At 34.1% G+C, this 21,308-nt stretch overlaps 1 protein-coding gene across 1 annotated transcript in view; it reads right to left on the bottom strand.

Moving 5' to 3' along the window:
• SEMA3D (semaphorin 3D) overlaps positions 1-21,308 on the bottom strand; it is a 219,728-nt gene that overhangs the window by 87,599 nt on the left and 110,821 nt on the right. Inside the window, exons 4-5 of the mRNA XM_004602146.2 lie at positions 11,296-11,358; positions 1,407-1,526 (exon numbers count right to left, since the gene is read on the bottom strand). Coding sequence (XP_004602203.1) covers positions 1,407-1,526; positions 11,296-11,358 — 183 coding nt within the window. The remainder of the gene's footprint in view (positions 1-1,406; positions 1,527-11,295; positions 11,359-21,308) is intronic.

The raw sequence follows: 21,308 nt of genomic DNA, 5'->3' as shown, positions 1-21,308 counted from the left end.
AGATCTAGTTAAAATATCACTCAAAATAAAATAATAACTTACATAAATGCACTAAAAATAAAATATTTCAGGGAATGGAATATAATACAAGGATTACACAAGCACAGCAAGGACTGCAACCAGAGTTAGGTGGATTCCTAACAACCTGGCTTGAATTTTCAGCCTCCATGGTCCCCTAAGAATTGTCAGACGCAGCCCTGGAGGTCAGGACATCACTGGGTTGTCTGGTCATCCCTGTCACCACAGGCTTAAGAAACATAATATCTTTGAATGCAATGAATCACAAGCCCATTTGGGCAAGAATTGCAGGCCCGGCACCCGACTTCCTGAACACTGCCCAGGAGACTCCAAAAATAAAGTACTTATTTTTGGTTACTCAACAAAAACAATTAATAAACTGTATTATTTAATGTTTTTTTATTCTCTCAGATGTACTTAGGACAGTTCATGATGTAAGGTGCAGTATATTGCATTAACATTTAAGAGGGCTACTTGAAAAATATGGGGGTAGTTAATCTTTTCTTATTTTTCTGAGGATTAAACCAGCAGTACTGTGGCCTAGAAGTGCTCAGAGACCACCAATGCCACACCTTGTAGTGTTGGGGGGAGGTGGCATATGATGTGAAGGATTGATATCTGGGTTTCAAACATGATAGACATGTACTCTACCACCAAAGCCATATATTTGATTTTCACAATATTTTAAAGCACTACCAGATACCAGGCCATGTCATTTTTAACATTTGTAATGTTTAAGAAGTCAACAGAATATGAATAATCTATGGCTATTCTTCTGGTAGTTCTGTTTTAAACTTTCCTAACTATAAAAGGATTTCCAGACTCCCTTCATAGTATCTATACGTATGCTTACTGTATGCCTTCATGCTTTGGTTCCCATTTCCTCTTATACACTCAACGTCTATCATACCAGAATCCACTATGTTCTCTGTTACATCAGTCAATGATGCCTTCCCATTGACTTCATCATCCCACAAGCATGCAATTCTTACAATTTTAAGCTTTGGTGTTTCCAGGATTATTTTTTTTTTTTTCAATTTAGCTAGGGCTCATTTTTCCTTAGGTGAATTTAAGGCACATCTTTTCTGTTTGACATTTTAGTAGCTATGAAACCAAGTACTTATCAAGTAAATATTCACATTACTGTTCTGGGCTTCACAATGTTGGTGAAGGGCAGCAAAGGCTTGTAGCAGCTTTTTGTGCTGGCTTTCTCTCAACTTTGCAAAATACTAGCTGAACCATATTGGTTCTACAGTTGAAAGGTTCTGCAGTTGAAACGGATGAAAATCTTGCTTCCCGAGAAAGTCTTTGTTTTCAAATTGGTCTGTGTTATGTCATAAGCATTAAGGAACAAAGCATTATAATAACATAGCTTTCCATTCTATTACCTCTTTGTGGACTCCAAGATCGATATAGCCACATATCGGATGAAATGCTCCAGTTCCACACACATAAATATGAGTTTTATTATAGGGTTGAAGGACTCGGATGAAATTTGCACATTCTGTCTATTGGATATAACAAATGAAAGCATTAACATACAATTAACTTTTTTATCATATTACCTTTTTTTAAAAAAATGAATCACCATGATATACACAGTTATAAGGTTGTTCAAGATAGGGTTTCCATCAAACTATGCTTTAACAACCATCCCTCCACCAGTGTACATTTCCCACCACCAATAACCCCAGTTTCCCTCCCTCCACTCTCACTACCCCTAACCCTGTCTCTATGGCAGGCAATCTCTCTCTGTCTCTCTGTCTCTCTCTGTCTCTCTCTCTCCTCTTTGTCTCTCTTTCTCTCCCTCCTACTTCTAAGTACTAAACAATCAAAAATTAAAAGCAAAATTGAAACAAAAAATTTCTTTTTAAAAACACCAACCTTACCACAAGGTCAAAACAACTATAGGAACTAGCTAGACGAGAGAAGTGTTTTCAAATTTTAAAATTTTCACTAATCAAAATGCTTGAACACACACTTCTATAGTGGTGCCAAAGAATGGATAATGAAGCTGAGCTTTAATGTTGTTTTATTTTTTTTCTCTTGATTTTGGGGCTACACCATTCATGCTCAGGGCTTACTTCTGTCAGCTTGGGGACCATATGAGGTGCCAGGGATTGTACACGGGCTAGCCATATTTAAGGAAAATGTCCTATCATCTACACTATTGCTTTTGTCCTATTCAAGGTGTTTAGAGCAGGCTTCCCAAGGTGCTTCACTTTAGTGTGACCACTATTTCCAACTGAGGTCAGTTGCATCCCAGCAGATTCACAGGAAACTGTATAACTCTCTTAACTATCTGAAAGAATGAGAATGGAGGATATTAATCTAGAATTGGGGTTTTTAAGCAGCAAGCAAGCTTCTATGAAAGAAAAATTTCTATATAGCAGGAAAAAAAAACATTTAACCACAGACCATGAGATCTTGTGACGTGAGTCGCTCTTTCCTCTCTCCTTGACATTCCAGTCCCAATCCCACTAGTTAGTTCCGGGTATATATATATACACTTTTTGTATCATTGACTTTGGAATCCACATTGGTGGAAACTCACTTTATAAATGAAATTTATTCCTTTGTCATCTTTAATAAGATGCCTGATATTAACTTAATTGCTTGGCCAGACAGAGAAGCATTCAGAGGGAAAAGAGAAAGTTTCTCTCCTCTCTGAGAACATAAACTAAGTATAAAAAAAAGGGTCCAATATTATCTTCCAGAATTACTTACAGAACAAAATTTACCATGTTCTGATACAGCCACACTGACTATCCCATGTAGGAAATCTTTACAATATTGACTACTTCAGCTTTACTGAACACAGATTCACCATTTCTGTATACATCCAATTCTTATTATTCAGAATATCCTGCCACTTTTTTCTAAATATTTTCAATTGTTAAAGAAAATTTAATAATCATCTTACTTTCTTTTTATTAAAAGAGTCTCTCTTTTACCCCCATGAACATGATTTCTTATACTGTCAGATTTTAAAGAGATTTTCACCTTTCTGCTTGTTTACCATATACTTAAGCCAAAAAAGCATGCCTTTGCATTTTTATTATTATTAGAACAATGATTTTTTAATCCAAGGTTACTTTTAAACAATAACTATTTTTCAGAGTGCTGGTTTGTATAAATATACATTATTTTATATTTATTTTACTTAGGTAATTATATATATGTACATAATTACTGAAAGCAATATCTTAACCATGTCTTTATGATTTCTGACCCACAGACCCCTGAAAAAACACTGAGTTACAGAGCGCTTTTATTCTAAATTGACTCTATCCCAAAGCTGGCAAGTATTTACTAAAGAAGATCAAGACTACTGGTTTAATAAAAGCCCCATTTCTCCTGTTTGAAAGATCATGGGATCCTCACCACTCAGGAATTGACATGACAGTTACTACTGTTATTAGGAGAAAAATATCAAAAACAAGAAAGTTATACAATCAGCTAGTAGGGAGTTCCTGGAACTAAATATTATAAGAGGCATAAATGACTAAATAGATAATAATGTAATCTGAACTATATAATATCATGTTGACTAATTGCTCAAACTTTTCCCTAATTTACATAAAATTTAAATACCCCAAGGGCTGATGTGGCTTTCCAGTGGATAGATGTGTCTGCAAATCCATTCAAGTTATTCATTTCTAGTAACCTATCACACTGGTTCCTTGAATTGGTGAGATGTTTCCAAGGATTTATTTATGAAATGCCTTTCTCTTTCATACTGCATTAATTGAAAACAGTATAAAGAAAAGATAATTTCTTAATTATCTAGCAAAAAAAAAAACAGCTCCGCTCAAAATTGCCTGCAATTGAAAGTAGACAGCCTAGGGGAAGGAGGGTGAGAAAAATGAGCATTCTCAGGGAAAGTAAACTGGAACAGAGATCATAAAAGATAAAGACTCTAAGTTTAAGTTTAGCCTGGGGCAAATATTTTTGCTAAACATACACACAAACTTTATAGTTATTTTAATTTTACTTTATAGCTTTTAATTTATTACTTCATTTTTTAAGTTTCAATATTCTGGATATTTTCCTTTCTTTTATATTTTTTTACACATACAAATTTCACACTTTTGTTGAAATAGTATGAGAAATAATTAACTTGATTTAATTTACTTTGCTACCTGTCTAGCTATTAATGGTAGGGTAATTATATGAGGCATGAAGAAAGATAACTTTGAGAAGCAGCTTTTTTAACTTTCCCTGAAAGTTAGCTAATTTGTCAGCTATTGCCCATTTTGGCAGGAGTTACAAATAAGCCAACAATTTAATTCAAAGACCAATGTATTCAGTCCAGGCAATCTTAAGGAAGTACTGAATTTTCTCCTCCCTTCCCTTTTAATCCTACCTACTTATTCTCTGCCCTAACTCCTACTTATAGGAAACAAATATATATATCAACATTTTAATTCTATAAATAGGTTTTAATGGGCTATCCCTACATTATATCTAAATATTTTTAAATAAATAAAACAAACATAAGTCAGAATGCTTGTCAAAAAGACAAACAGCCTATTTGTCTATGTATTAACACCTTGAATTTTAGTTTCTTTCTAGATACCTGGAAAAATATTACCTAACAGAAATACTTGCAGTCCTTATACTTAGTTAGGATCCATTGAAATCCAATAAAACTTTATATGTACTTTCATTAACTAACTTAGAAGCACTAATTTTAATTCATGTAGGCAAAATATGGAGAGATACTTATCTAGAAATCTTTTTTGGGTCATTTTTATTTTCACTTATTTTTAAATTATTTTGCAGGAGAGGTTCAAGTCGAGCTCTTACACTGCAAGGCAGCTGCTCTGCCACTAAGCATATCCCTGGTCTTCTTCTTTTACTACAGAAACTACATTTTGTGGAGCATTGTGATAATTTTTTGAAAAATTATTTTCTACATACGTATCATTGTGCTATGTTAGATTTTTATAGGAATCCATTCTGCAGATATACCTGTTTAGGTTTTATATTATCAAATAATCAAATAAATTGTCAACACTTCAAACATGGAAATATGATACAACAATTCAGAGCAGTAGAGGATTTAACAGAGGATATTGGAAATATGATGTAACATTTCAGAGCAGTTGAGGATTTAACATAAGATATTGTGATTATTTTAAATGAATAAATAATATGCTTAAATAAAAAATATTGAGGGGTATGCCTATTCAAATAGGTAAAGTCTATATATCAGATAGGATAACTGAAAAGATTACATGTATGAAACACAAAGTAATGACATACTTTATACGTACACCTAGGTCTTGAAAGTCTGTAAATCATTATAAATAACTGCAAGATATGGACACCTCAAGAGTAAGAATGGAGCTTCCATAAACCCAGGAATTCTGCTTCTAAGTATCTCTCCCAAGGTCCCCCAAACTCTATTTAGAAAAAAGATTTGCATTCCTATGTTCACTGCCACATTACCCACAATAGCTAAAATAGGAACAAGTCAAGTGTCCATAAACAGATGATTGGTATAAAAAAAAACCTATGATGTACATACATACACTATACTAAGAATAATATTTGGCTATAGTAAATGAAAATATCTTGTCTAGAAAGATAGTTCAGTGTGTGAGGCGCTTGTCTTGAATATGGTGAACACAGGTTTGATCCCTGTCACTCTACAATGGTCCACCAAGCCCAGCCAGGAATGATCCCTGAGTGCACATGCAGAAGTAAACACTGAGCATCACGGAATGTGCCTTCCCCTACATCAAAATAAGAAAGAAAAAGAAATGGAAAATCATCCAATTCCACGTGCATGGAACTAGAGAGTATCATACTGCATGAGGTTAGCAAGAAGGAAAAGGACAACTAGAGAATCACCTACTTCAGATGTGGGGTATGAAAAGATACAGAGGGGAAATTAAAAATGCCTAAAGGCAGCAGAACCTGAAAGGTGATTCTCAGACCTGAGATTAGATGAGGTGAGGTTTAGGAGTTAGGATGGAGAGAAGGAAGCAGGACCATGGTGAGGTAGGGAAGAGAACATTTGGGGGGAGTGTGTGTTGCAAAATTGTGTAAAACCCTAACAAGTAAAAGTATCATAAATCACACTATGTAAAATAAAAAAAAATTACATGAAATTTAAAGTTGGCATAAATTTTAAAAAGCGAACCACAAAATGTTAAGAAAAAATTTTTTTGAAGTAAATAGATTTTATTTAGAGGTTTCTGAGGGAGGGAAGAAGGGATAAGTGGGAGAGAGAATAGTGAAAATAACATGCTCAAGAGAGAACGCGGGCCTCTCCAAGAGTGGAGGAAGCCCCTACACATAACCGAGCTTTAGACACAAAAGCATGAAAGCATGAAAGTACACATCTCAAGAAGGGAGATGCGGGCAACACATGTGCTCGGCCATGTGGGCACAAGCAGCACATGGGCTCAGGCAGCATATGCACCTGTTAAGAAAATTTTAGTGGCAATAATCAAAACAATTCTAATATCACAACTATTTAGTACAAATAAGAATATAAAATGTCAAAATAGGAGCCAGAGAGAGAATCCAGTGAGCAAGACACTTCTCTTGCATGTATCCAACCCAGATTATATCCCACCAGGAGTGAGCCTTGAGCACAGAGCCAGGGGACCTGAGTACCATTGGGTGTGGTCCAAAAGCCAAAAAAAACTTTTTCAAGATAAAACACAAAACAATTTTCTTCTTGTATTCAATGATTACATATTTAATTAATGAGGTTAAAATTTAATTTATAGTTTAGCATTTAATGTTAACTACATATTATATCCAATATTAGGAAATGTATGGATAAATACCTTCTCATAAGCATACACTTCTGTCACTGTCACTGACACTGTCATCCCATTACTCATCAATTTGCTCAAGTGGGCACCAGTAACTCTCCATCATGAGACTTATTGTTACTGTTTTTGGCGTATCAGATACACCACGGGTAGCTTGCCAGGTTCTGCCGTGGAGGAGAGATACACTCAGTAGCTTGCTGGGCTCTCTGAGAGGGGTGGAGGAATTGAACTCAGGTTGGCCGTGTGCAAGGCCCTGTGCAAGGCAAATTGTGCTATTGCTCCAGCCCACTTCTAGTTAAAAACATATAAGGTGTAAACTTTTTTAGATGAATTTTGCAACATGTGTATAAATATTTTAAAATATTTTGGCTTGTAATCTACTCATAATCAAATATATTCAGAATTTTTATTATGAGGTTTTCAATGTGCAGCTTCTTTTGTAATAGTCAAAAACTGGATATATAACAAACTTGTAATAATGACATTTGATGAAATAATAAAGAAAAAACCCCATAGTGGTAATTAAAAGTAGTCTTATAAAAAGAAATTTAATGACATGGGAAAATGCACCTAGCAGAATGTGAAGTTAAAAAAAAAAAGGGGTTATATATACTATTTTTTTCTGGAATGCATTACAAAGCATAAAACAGAAGAAACATCCGGATGCTATCAGCCTCTTCAGAATTTTAAATTATAGCTGACTTGTATATAACTTGCAACTTTTAACAATGAACAGTGCTTCAACTTTAAAATTATTTTTAAAAAAGTGAATGTAATCATGAATCTTTAGAAACAGAAGATGCATTAACCCTATGCATTCTCCTGTGGATGAATTTTGTACATATCTAAGACTAAATTGACAAACAGATCCCAGACTGCCCACACCCTCTGCCTTGCTTTGTCTAAACTGTACTGTTAACCTACTTTTTATAGGCTAAACTAAAGACATTTATTTAGTTATTTTCATTTGACTAATGTTCAAAATAGATAAAAAATGATATACCCCCCAAATTTTATCACACTTCCCTTTCCTGGATTAAAATGGGGATGATGTGAAAGAACAGGAACAGTTCTCTTTTGTTTCATTCTCCACTCCTTTCTCACTTCATTTAGCTAATTTCCATTGTGGTAAATAATTCACTTAATTTTTTTAATATAGTACCTTTGTATCTAGGGACAATCTTTCCAAACTCTTGTTAATCCATAACATACTCCTGGGAAGTTGGTAAGGAATAAATAGAGAAAAAGGGAGAATAGAAGGCAAGGTCAAGGTAGTAAAAGATGACAGGAAAAATGCATACTTGTCTCAGTCTTCCTTGCTGAAATCCCCCATAATCTTGTTTAAAATGGGATCTGTATTATGGCAATATTGAAGAGAAACATGATTTGTGGAATACAGGCCTTCAGAACTTCTTTATAGAATTCAGACCTTATATTATTTCCCTGTGTATGAGCATATATCTGGAGTAAGACTGATCGATTTAGTTCTAGCCTTACAATGAATATATATGAGACACTGGGCAATGAGTTTCATTTTTTGTGGCCTCAATTTTCTCATACAAGAGATAATAATAAAATCTAACAAATACTATTTGTTTCAAGGATTAAATGAAACTATTAATGTGAATCATCAAAATTAGTTCTTAGAACACAGTGAATACTAGAAAAGTATTAGCTAATCATTATCATCATCATCATCATCATCATCATCATCATCATCTCGTTGACCATCGATTTTCTCCAGTGGTCTCAGTAACATCTCCATTCATCCTAGCCCTGAGATTTTAGGACTCTCTCTTTACTCGTCCTTCCCAACAGTGCTGCATTGTAGGCTTATTAATGCTAAAATATTAAGGTTTTAATTGTGTTTATTAATTAACTTTCTGGACTGGAGCAATAAATACCACAGTGGGTAGGGCATTTGCCGTGCATGTGGCCGACCCAGGTTCGATTCTTCCATCCATCTCGAAGAAACTGGCAAGCTATGGAGAATATCCTTCCTGCAGGCAGAGCCTGGTATGCTACCCGTGGTGTATTCGATATGCCAAAAACAGTAACAACAGGTCTCACAATGGAGACATTACTGGTGCCCACTCAAGCAAATCGATAAACAATGGAACAACAGTGCTACAGTGCATAATATAAAGAGCTGTGTCAATTAATTTTCCATTGGTTTGTAGTCACACCTGGCCTTCCTGGCTCTAAGATTACAGATCACTCCTGGTGGTGCTCAGGGGACTATATACTGTGCTGCCAATCACATCAGGGTCAGTCACAATGCAAGGCAAGTTCCTGAACCCTATTGCTATCACTCCAGTCCCTAAAATATTGTTTTCATCTAAACCTACATGACTAAACATTCAACTCTGCAGACTAATAGCAAGTGCAACACTGACCCACGTTTCTAATCCTGGTTAAGAAGCAGATGTGCATAAAGGTTAAAGGCAGTTACTGTCTCTCAAATACAGTGAAGTCATAAGAAGAGGTCCCATTCCTGAGGCTGTACATGCTCTCAGATATCATGTGTAGAAAACTTTATCCCCCTTTACTGTCACCAGTAATAAGGGTTTCTGGTTACTATATAACTGCAATAAGTGAACACAGTGAAATGAGAAGACTGCAGCAATTAAACTCTTCACTATTTGACCTTGAAGGGTAACTTTATGGGAAACAACATTATTTTATTGAAATAAAAATATTTTCACTCCATAAAATACTTAAAATTCCTTCACAGGGAGACTTAACTGTTTGATTATTTTCCCTCTGGACTCATCATATATTCAATACTGATAAAATATGAAAATGTCAATACTATTCATGAAACACTTTTATCATTATTAATAAAAACAATGTGGAGAATTTCATCTCCAAGGAATCATTTTTCCCTCACAAATTCAAAAATTATTGATGAATTTACAGATCTAGGAAACTAGAGTTGGGATATATTACAAAGTAAAATGATTAGAGATATGGAAGAAAAATATTCTAAAATAATTTTTTAACTTTCAATTTTGTCAAAATATATGTGAAAATATTTTTCTATTGCATCTTATATAAATATGAACATGTTCCTGAAAAGATCTCGCTTAACAATGCTAAACATAACACTGGGCATAATCATATATTTCTTTCTAGTTCTGTTTTGATGATCCCTTTTGCAGTACAGTGTGAAGTTTGTCATTGTTTGCCATTTGAGGACATCTACATCCTTTATTAGATTAAAAACTCCATGAGAGCAGATACTAACTTAGGCTAACAAATAATAAACTCAGGTCTTGTCTCTGAATAACTGTTGAATGAATGAACAAAAGTGAGTGGTATCTTGGATTCTTGGCCTTTTAATTATTCCTTTAAGTATTTACTAGCTATCATGTGGCATGTTTTATTTTCCTCACATTGACAAAGGGATATATTTTAATCGAATTATGCTTTCATAGAACACATACTTTTTTTTTTATTAAATGTGATGCAATGCTGAGCTAAACATCATTAGTTTGTTGTAGTTAAAGGCCATTTTAGAGGACGTTGCAGAAAGTCTCAAGCTGTATATTTTCTGCCTAAGGTCAGAATCTTTTTCCCTCTTGAATTACATTCAGGAACTGACTTATTTAAAAAAAAAAATAAAGGGGAAGTCCCTCCATCACCACAGTGCGAGAAATCAGTGCATATCACAAAGCATCTGGCCTGAATCAGATAACTCCTATGAGAAGAGGTAGTCAGAACACAGCACTGCTCAGTCATTGCTGAAGATGAAACAGGCAAGGCAATTTGGCAGAGGATGCAGGACAACTTGTACAGAGTAATCCAGACAGGATGCCCCAAAGAAGCTGAGGTTAATTGTATGGTCTAGGACTAGAAGTTTTCTCTAGTTCTCCAGTTAACTGAAATTAGAATTGTATACACGCCTCCCACTATGTATCCATTTTAAACTTATTTAAAATGATTACACTTAAGTTTATATTAGTTTTAGTTCTTGTTCCAGAAAGTTTTACTTATTTTCAAGCCTTCTTAATAATAATGCAAATTTAAGAGCTTTCTAAATATTGTAAATTCAACCACAACTCAAATTAAATAGCAGTTGTACGTTCACAATGTTAAAAGTACAGATAATACAATTTAGTGTACATAAAAATATGTTGTATATAAATGAAAAATATCTGAACCTAGAAATATGACATTTTCAGATGGTTTATTTTCAATATTAAACTGTATTTCCAACATTTGTGATAAAAGTCTATATTGAATTAACACGTTAGAAAACAAGCAATTTTAAATTTATGAAAATATTTTCATTCTTTTTGAAAAGTAGAATATCATTCATTTTTCAACATAGATAGTTTATACCATTTAATGTTTACACAGAATATTCTGGTATAAACTTAAAAATATTTTAATGCCATTGATTCAGTAAAACCCAATATAAATATTTACTAATATATCAGTTCCAATTTAACAACGATATTTTTTACAGTGTCCTACTTACATTGGCATCTTTCCCAGCTAATTTACATAATTCCACTCGTTCCTTTGCAGCAGGCCAGTAGATCTGTAAAACATTTCAAGGTGTATTATAATTTGAATATCTAAAATATCCCACAATTCTAATTAGAAAAGTCAATATTTGAAATTGAAGAGTGGATATCAAACTAAAGGCATGTTTTTAAAGTTGAGGCAAGAAGTTTGAGACTTTTCCAAATATTTACAGTATTTCCCAAGACACCATCAAAAAACATTTAAAAAGAAAGCTATGCAGGAGCATTACCTTTTATGTACCTTTTAATTTTTCTAAAATAAATTCAGTAGATGATTCTATATGTTTAGAGTCAGAGCTTCTTATTGTGATATCAATGGTTAACATGTCAGCATTTGCTTACATAAGAAATGATTCTCTTCACCTTGTTTTTCTGTTTTTCGTAGAGTACTGGTGTACTACAAATATTAGCTATAAAGTTTGGAAAATGGGTCTCTGTCAGAATGCATAAAAATTATCACTTCAAGTCAAAGACCAGTGTGGATTTAATGACAATATTTAATGTACCTGGATATCATGTATCTGTCACTTTGCTAAATGTATTTATCATATTAAGCATTATCTTGTTAAGTCTCACACAGACCCTTTGGGATAGCTATATTTACCCTCATTTTCAAGTCAGAAGACATAAAGCACAGCTATTAGATAATATATCAAAAATGGGAAGTTAGTTCACAGGAAAGCCAAAACAGGATCTAGAGTCTATCCACCTTCTGAACTGAGAGTCCATCAACCACTATATACTGGGTATTCTTCAGGCCAATGATTAAGAACAAGGACAACAAATTTCTTGGTTGGTAGTTTTTAGTCATGCTTTAACAGCCTTGAATTTATAACAAAGGTTTTGCTTTATCTTTTCAACAAACTTTAGAAATTCTGTCAGGAAGCTTTTGAAAAATAAGATTCAAACAATCTTATTGCTCCATCAACTACAGACAAGAAGGAACAAGAAAAGCAAGCTCTGAGTTGCTTATAACGTTTCAAGTGTTCCCAACAAACTTTTATTATGTTTCTCACCAATGTTAGCAGAAAAGGTTTTAATAGGTAAGAAAAAAGGAAAATAACCGGAGGGAATACATTTAAATAGACTTGTTAAACCTGGAATTAACAAATGATTTAGAAGGCACTAGTGTTTATATGATATTATCTGATGGTGAAATTTTAGGGTTTTATGTCTGTGAATAAAAAACAGACGATTACACTCAAAACTCTTGTAATGACAGAAACAGTGAAATTATTGAGGCTTTAAAGAAAGTAGGATTGTTCACTTAAGAACACATTTGAAAAACATACAAATCACAATCACAGGTATACATAGACAGGAAGCTGAATCAGGAGTAGGTTCAAGTTGTAAGCTTATAAATGCAATTTACTCAGAAATGGCTTAAAACACTGCAATTTAACTTCCATAAAATTTTGAATATTAGCAAGCAGTAAAATGTAAGTAAAATTTCAGCAATTAAAACTAATATGAGTGAAAATCAGTCATTAATTGTTAGATAAAAACTGCATTTCCCAACTGTATATTTTCCATAATAGCAAGATCCTTTCAAAATAAAGTTTAAAACTATTAAAATAGATAGGTATATATGTAGATGCAATAATTAAAAGGAAAATCACAAGTGCAACAAATACATAATTCAGAAAGTTACCCAGATAAAAGCTTTAAGTTGATATTAAGAAACAAGTTATTTACCATATCTTAATTTTTAATCTAAATGGTGCATTTTGGGGTGTTTAATACGATATTAAAACAAGTAAGGGTCAGAAATACAGCTCTGTGGTAGAGATCTTGCCTTGAATATACTGAAGCTCTGAGTTTGAACCCTGGGTGCAAAATAAAATAATTAAAAATATAAAACAATTAAGTAAATAAATCATAATGGATCAGGCACAGGGCAATTGACAACAATATGCCATCAACCTAAAACTATGAAGTCTTACATAAATATATAATAAAATTAAAATTATTGCAACTGGTTGGAAACTCAAGAGATTTTTGAAGTTATTCTGGTGTTCACTTGATTAAGCACTGGTGGCAGAAAATACTAAACTACACATCATTTCTTTCCCTTTATAAAAACAGTACTTTGGATTATTTTATACTGTGATATTTGCACTTAGAGATTAAGGTATACTATAATTTGTGGTTAATTGTTGTGAAATATAAATATAATATAAATTATATAATATAAATTGTAGTGAAATATGATGCAAAATATAATATAGATTTTTATCCTAGCCATTTTAAACTTATAATTTAGTATTATTAAGCATATTCACTAGTGCAATCAATCTCCAGAATAACTTTGTCTCTACAAAATCTAAACTCTGCATGTCTGACTTTCAATATTAAAGGTAATTTTCAGAGGATAATATTGTATCCTTGGACTGTAAATAAGTCAGATACAGAACACATGCAAATGATTCATGTGTTTACAATTTTAATCCTTAGCTCATTTTATTTGGTTTACAACTAGATTAATATTTGAGTCATTTCAGTTGGATCACATTCTTTTAGTTTAATAAGATGGAATAATAAAAACATTTTAGAAGTAAGTTGAAGAGATACTTAGATATTTTACATGAAAATCTAAACATCAGTAATATTAACAATAACAGAATTAATAACAGAAGAAAATAATTCTTTATTTTAAATAAGTGAGACAGAGACACGAAAGACCATCATAGGGTTTTATTTCATACGTCAAAAAGTAAAAGGGCAACTAAGTTAAAGTTTAAATTATAACTGAAAATGTTGCTTCTAGAGATAATTTGTGGTTGGTGGTGTGGCTCATATGGCAGTGACTGTTCTGAATGTCCCAAGTCTTAAGTTCAGTGTTTGGTGCTGTTTCTTCGCCACCTGAATACCACCAGTTATACCGCTGTTGCCTTCAGAGCAGCACTGGTCCTAGCACTCCTTGAGTGCCATGTCCCAAAGGAAATCAATAACAATAAGAAATAAAACTCATTTGGGGCTGGAACAATAGAACAGTGAATACGGCACTTACTTTGCACGTGGTCCACCTGGTTCAGCCTGCAGCACCCAATATGGTCTCTCAAGCCCTTTCAGGGGTTATCCTTGAGCACACTGCCAGGACTAAGTATTGTGCTTAGTAATCACTCCCAAGCACTACCTGGTGAGGCTCAGCAGCCAATATATAATTAAGTAATCTTTAAATAAATTTAATTCAACTTTAAAATAGAGGGCATCATTTAAAGGTATGGAACAATCTTTATATGACTGTTTAGGTATAAAAGAAAATTCCAAAGTAAACTTATACCAGTCATGTTAATAACTCCTGTGTTCATTAGACACATTGAAAACCCATCTGTCTGCCTGGGAAAGTATAGCACTGACCTGAAAAGATTTGAGTCAGTGAAACAAATCGGGTGACTGACTATTCAGAGAGAAACAAAGAAGGCAGCAAAAGTATTGGCAGCAAAGATACTTGCATACCTTGCTCAGGGAACACTCAGGCAGCTAAATGAGAAATATAGTCTGTCTCCATAGTCTCCCATTTCTGCACCATTGTTTTACATTATTTGTTCTTAACAGTTTCAGTCCTTAATGTAATAGATCTACTTAGTTTAATAATTTCAACTGGAGCCATGCTTTAAGGATTGGACACTAAATCAGTAACTAAAGATTTTTCTCTTTGCAAAGAAATACAACTCTAAAAGATTCTTTCAATGGTTTTGTTAAACAGTTTCAGTTATAGTTATAGGCCACATAAATATAAATAGGACTGTTTCATTCTAGCCAATAAAATAAAAATCACAAGCTTCAGAAGACCCAGTTTTTGATTAACAAATAAATGTCATAGAAAGCAACACAAGCACTGAGAATTTATTGGAATATTGAAGCATTGTTAAATAAATTGGCTAAATTTTGTTGTATGGCATATTTTTTTCAAAATATCTTCTCATTTGATGCGATAGCACAGAGGGTAGGATGTTTACCTTGCACATGGCTGACCCAGGTTCAATTCTTCCATCCTTCTCAGAGAGACCAGCAAGCTACTTAGAGTATCCCGCCTGCACGGCAGAGCCTGGCAAGCTACCCGTGGCATATTCGATATGCCAAAAACAGTCACAAGAAATCTCACAATGGAGACGTTACTGGTACCCGCTCAAGCAAATGGATGAACAAGGGGACAACATTGACAGTGACAATGACATCATTACATTGAATAACATAAAATCTGTAATTCTTAAAATAGAAAATGTATTTGGGTGATTAGTATTAAAGAGGTCTAAAGTGTTATTAAGTCCAGATAAATTCGGAGCTGTTGAGAGTGAAACGGACCCTCTGCGCCTAAAGACTTTGATTCCAGAGACCTAACACAGTCGGGCATCCAGCACAGCTTTATCTAATAGCAATGCACTGGGACTGTGAACTGGGCTACAACTCCGTACAGCCCTGGGGTGGATCTTTCCTCCCCATCCTGTCTTCCTGCACGAAAAATGGTGGCGGCGGCAGCATCCAAATGGCAGGCACCATCTTCTAAGACTCCTAACCCAGAGGTATAAGATTTTTAAGCTTGGGGCTCCTAGGGAATCATGGGAAGTGGGTGTAACTGGCACGCCCTCGGCCCAGATAAATTCGGAGCTGCTGAGAGTGAAATGGACCCTTTGTGCATAAAGACTTTGATTCCAGAGACTTCTTACAGCAATGCACTGGGACTATGAGCTGGGCTATGCAATTTCTGGTAGAATTTTCCCTAGACTTTATACAGAAATCCAAAACCAAGACTTAACATCTGTAATTGTCAGCAATGTGAAACGGTTCCTTTTTAACAGGTCTGACTTGTGGGGGAATCTCCAAATAATAAGAGTGAGTTTTTGTTGAAATATTGATGGTTATTAAAGTAGCAGCCACTTCTCTGAACTGTGAACTAAGCAACAGCCCCACGCCTGCCGAGAAGAGGAAATATTCCTCTTTCCCGGTTGTTTCCCAATTTCAGGGAGAAACGTAGCGTGGTGTCCACCATACTATGAGGCACAGGAAGGGGAATGAGGGAGAAAAAAAAAAGGAAAAAGGAAAAAAAAAGAGTTATGTACTTGGAGCAGTGGGGCTACATATTTCTTCATTCTCAGCAATGGAAAACTAATTATCGAATGCTTCCTTGGTAGTAGGGCTGTCTTTCTTGGGGGGAAACTCCAAAAACAATAGTGAGTTTTGTGTTGAAATATGGAACATAATTAAGGTAAAGAGAAAATGAAGTGAAATTCATCAGTTATACAGTTGGGGGGCGGGGGCAGGGGGCATACTGGGGTTTTTGGTGGTGGAATATGGGCACTGGTGAAGAGATGGGTGTTTGAATATTGTATAACTGAGACATAAACCTGAGAACTTTGTAACTTTCCACATGGTGATTCAATAAAAATTTTAAAAAATAAAGTGGTATTAAGTTAATTTTACTTTGTAAGGTAACATTCAGGTCTTTTAAAAATAATTTTTGTTGAGATTATATATTGGCTTATTTCTACAGGCTATTGTCAAGAAGGATATTGACATATAATTACCTTAATTATAACACCATTGTAGTTATCTGGTTGCCTTCCAGACTATAAATAATTCTTAAAAGAAAAAAATCATTGTAGTTAAGCCAATATTAAAAAACAACATTTTAATTTAGATTTATGTTTGGGATTTTCTTATTCTTGAAAAATGTCATTAGAATAAATGTTTCAATTCTTTTCCTTTAATTCCTTAAAATTTAAAAAAAAAAAAACCTGATTCCTTTCAATTAAATCTAAAAGCAAAGCCAAACAAAAACTAAAAACAACAAAATAAACATATTTATATAAGTTTTTCAAAATATGTTCAAAATTTGTTGAGTGGGGTTCACCTACACAAAAGCAGACTTTCACAAAATCTAGCAGGAACCTGATATACTTTTAGTTGTCCCGTTTGGACACTTTGAGAATATCTTTCTTGGACCGATTCCCTGCCTCACACTTAAAAACTACAATTTCACAGCAGTCCATTTGATCAGGTAATATGCACATTTTTGAGAAAGAGATAGTATTGCCTCTGTGATTTTAATTCCTCAAACTACCTTGTACTTCATTTGTCTTGCATATGCAGTAACAAGCCATTTTAAAAGCTACATTACCAGGTCAAAACAGAACACATGCTGCTTCTTGCATTTCATGCAGCTGTACTCTTTTTTAGAAAGTTGGGCAGAACTTTTTCTTTCACTCAAAGAGAGGCATACCAGGAGCATCGATGCCACTTACAAAAGTGTCACATTTTAATGTCCTGAAATACTCCTACAGAAAGCTAGTTCTTCACTAATATGATGTTATATGCCAAGTACAGGCTTTAAAATGGTCATTTTGATGATTAATAGTTTTGAAGTCCTTAAAATTTGACATCAAATTTGTAAAAAAGTTTACAGTTACATGTTCTCCACCCACAGAGAATAAAGACATCAGAAATTAAACATATCTCTTATATTGATCTATATGAATAAAAAAATTCTGCTCAGTATAATTATCTAGGTAGTAATTACTAATTGTATCACTGCTAACCACTTAGGGGATAAAATAAATTCTAATTTTCATGTTAATCTTATAGATCAAGTCGATAATTTAAAAAATATGTGGAAGACAAAATTAAGTTATAAATTTGTACATCTGAAAGTGATGGGTTAATGTTGTTTTAGTTTGTTTGGGCTTTAGGGCTACACCCAGGGATGCTCAGTCACACCCAGGTATGCTCACCCAAGGAGTACCTAGCCTTGCACTCAGTGATCACTCCTGGTGATTTGAAAAACTGAAAGTTAAACACATTTCTTAATACTTTATTTATCTAATTTATGAGATGATATTTGACTCCATTTTAACTGATTTTATATTAATGGAATAATAATAATAAAATTTAACATTATTTTATGGCCAACTGGTATATTTACTATATAATTTAAATTAATGTTATTAATTTAATATTGATAAATTAATTATAAGATGACTATTTGAACGCAAATAACATATTTAGTTTTACAAGTAGTGCCAGGGATCAAATCTGGGACAGTTGCTTGCAAAGTAAGACCATTGCCCAGTATACTATCACTATGGCCCCATATGTATTAATGTTTTGAAACAAAAATATCTGATAAATCAGTTCCCAATATTTATAATATATCAACTAATACATGATAGCATTTTTTGGCTTTTCTTCATATCCACAATGAAAATTGATAACTTTCGTGAATTATTGTTTTATTTGACACTGGAAGGTCAAGTAGTCACTTATTTTCTTTGTAGAGAGAATATAGATAACAGAATAAAAAAGAGATACTGTAAGAAAATGAAAATGCCTTCAATGTCAGCTAGAAAACTTACACAGTGGTTAATGCTCTTGCCTTCCACATGGCTGATCTCTGATCTCCAGGATTACACGTATTCCCAGAGCACTGGAATAAGTGAACCCTGAGCACCACCTGGTGTGACCCAATTCCTGACCTCCCTACCCAGAAGAAAAGAAAATTGTCTCCACCTCCACCTTACATATATCATATAATATAAAATTATATTTTAAACACTTTTTCAAAAGTTTTAATATTGATTTTAATTAAAACATAGTAAGAGCTGCATGCAGTTAGATGTATGGCTGCAGATATACTTAACTAACTTTAACTTTGCTTTTTTTCCAGTTGAAATCGAACATTTTTTTTTTTTTGGCGGGGGGGTGGCGGTGGGCACACCTGGCAAGGCTCAGGGGTGACTTCTCCATTTGCATTCAAGAATCAATCCTGGTGGTACTTGGGGGATCAGATGAGATACCGGGGATTGAACCCAGGTTGTCTATGAGCAAGGCAAGTGCTCTACCCACTGTACTATCGTACTATCTCTCCAGTCCAATATTTTTGTCTGGGTATTTTTCAAACTTTTTTCTTTTCCAATTTGAATACCCAAGAGGAAATCTCAAGTTAAAATACTGTAATGTCCCTAAAAATTATTACTTCATTCACAATTTACAAAACTCATTCACAGTTATCATTAGGCAAGGTGAAAATGTCACACAATTTATTTTTAATTATTCAATCTTAGACAAGTTACAGAAACATTCAAATGATAATAAGGCTTTACAAAAACATTCTAAGGAAATTCTAATTATATCTCCTCAAGTTTCATCCTTGGGGAAACAGTTTAATTGATTCAATGTAGCAAGTTGAGACTTGTTAAATGTCCTCTGCCCTAATCCAAAGATACCAAAAACTATTAAATGAAGCAAAGAAGGGAACCACAATTTGTTCATAAAACTAAGTTAGAGAAAAAAAAATCAGATCCCCAAAAATGTAGGTTGTGCTATAAAAGGACAAGATTCAAGTGTGGACATAGCAAAACACTGTTCTGAATGCCATACAGTTCCAAGGATCTAAACCAAAAGAACAATCAATACTATGGTTGGGCCTAAGGACACAGATATATGTTATCATATAATGAAGTACTGAAAAATAATGACAGGAACACAAAGTAAAGCTGATAAGACTGAAAATGATCCAGATAAAAATTGTTACAGTTTGGAAGTGTATTTGTCAAATTTGGACTGAAGTGATAGCACAGCGGGTAGAGCATTTGCCTTGCATGTGGCCAACATGGGTTCCATTCCTTTGTCCCTCTCGGAGAGCATGGCAAGCTACCAAGACTATCCTGCCCTCAAGTCAGAGCCTGGCAAGCTCCCCGTGGCGTATTTGATATGCCAAAATGAGTAACAACACGTCTCACAATGGAGATATTGCTGGTGCACACTCGAGCAAATCCATGAACAATGGTACGACAGCGCTATGCTACCGTACTACAGTGCAGTTACCAAATTTGGAGGAAAAGAATTCTTAGGTTTACATTCAACAGCAGGGTTGCAGAAGACGATGAATCCAGTTCATTCTTCTGATCTATCACTCATGGCTTCTGATCTATCACTCATGGCTTCTTTCATGAAGTCTTGATGAGTTCTCTCCTTTCTCTTTTAAGGACTCAATTCAGACCCTGTCTCATGATGTCTGCCATCTTCCAGGAGCATCTCTGTTTTCTGATACACTTGTCCTTATCACAGACACCGGCCACTCCTTTTTTGTAAATAAATTTCATTTTTAGTACAAAAAATATATGTTTGAGTTGCTATTGTACTATTTGCTAGCAGCAAATGTTTCATGTAAAATATTATCTTAGTGTTATATTCAGAATGAGCTTGTTCCACCTGGAATATATCTGACCTTGACTGAATGGTCCTTTTGATTATAATTTTTCATTTAAAGTAATGTCTCCAGAAAGTTTATCACTGATGATCAATCTGAAGTGATATTTATAGAACATCACATTTTAAAAATGACAATTAACTTTATTTCCCCTCCTTTTATTCCTTCTCCCTCAACTTCCAAAGATATCAGAGACACCAGAAGAGTAGAGGCATAAGCTATTATATTTCCAAAATAATGCCAGCATCTCAAAGATTGTTAGGAATATAACAGAAGCTCAATAAATATAAATAGCTTAAAATTAAGAGAAATCTCATTGTGCTGATAAATTAAAAAAATCTTTTAAGAAACCCATAAATGGGTTAATAATATTAAATAACCTAGGCAACTGTAAAATTACATGTGTGGATAGATTACAGAATTTTATAAGAAATAAAGATGGCACTATCCAGCATAAACCTCTTTGAAATTAGTCACCACTTGAGTGACAAAAGACAATGCTTCTTACACTTTTTAGCACCTGGCACAGCATTAGAGAGGTACACCAAATCAAATACTAAATAATCATTGAATAGTGTTCTACAGTGTTTCCCTGAAAACTGGATACACAAAAAGTGTTCTTGTCAGAGTTCTGTAAAATGTCTGAGCAGTCTGACCTATCATGACAGTCAATAGTGACCAGATGGGACCTGCACATAAGCACTCGGGCTGGAGAGCCAACACATCTATGAACAGGGTGATTATTTTTCCTCTGTG

The sequence above is a fragment of the Sorex araneus genome, chromosome 1, assembly GCF_027595985.1.
Source record: "Sorex araneus isolate mSorAra2 chromosome 1, mSorAra2.pri, whole genome shotgun sequence".
In the NCBI taxonomy this organism is placed as follows: Eukaryota; Metazoa; Chordata; class Mammalia; order Eulipotyphla; family Soricidae; genus Sorex; species Sorex araneus.
The sequence above is the reverse complement of the archived record's forward strand: the minus strand, read 5'-3'. Positions and strand labels throughout refer to the sequence as shown.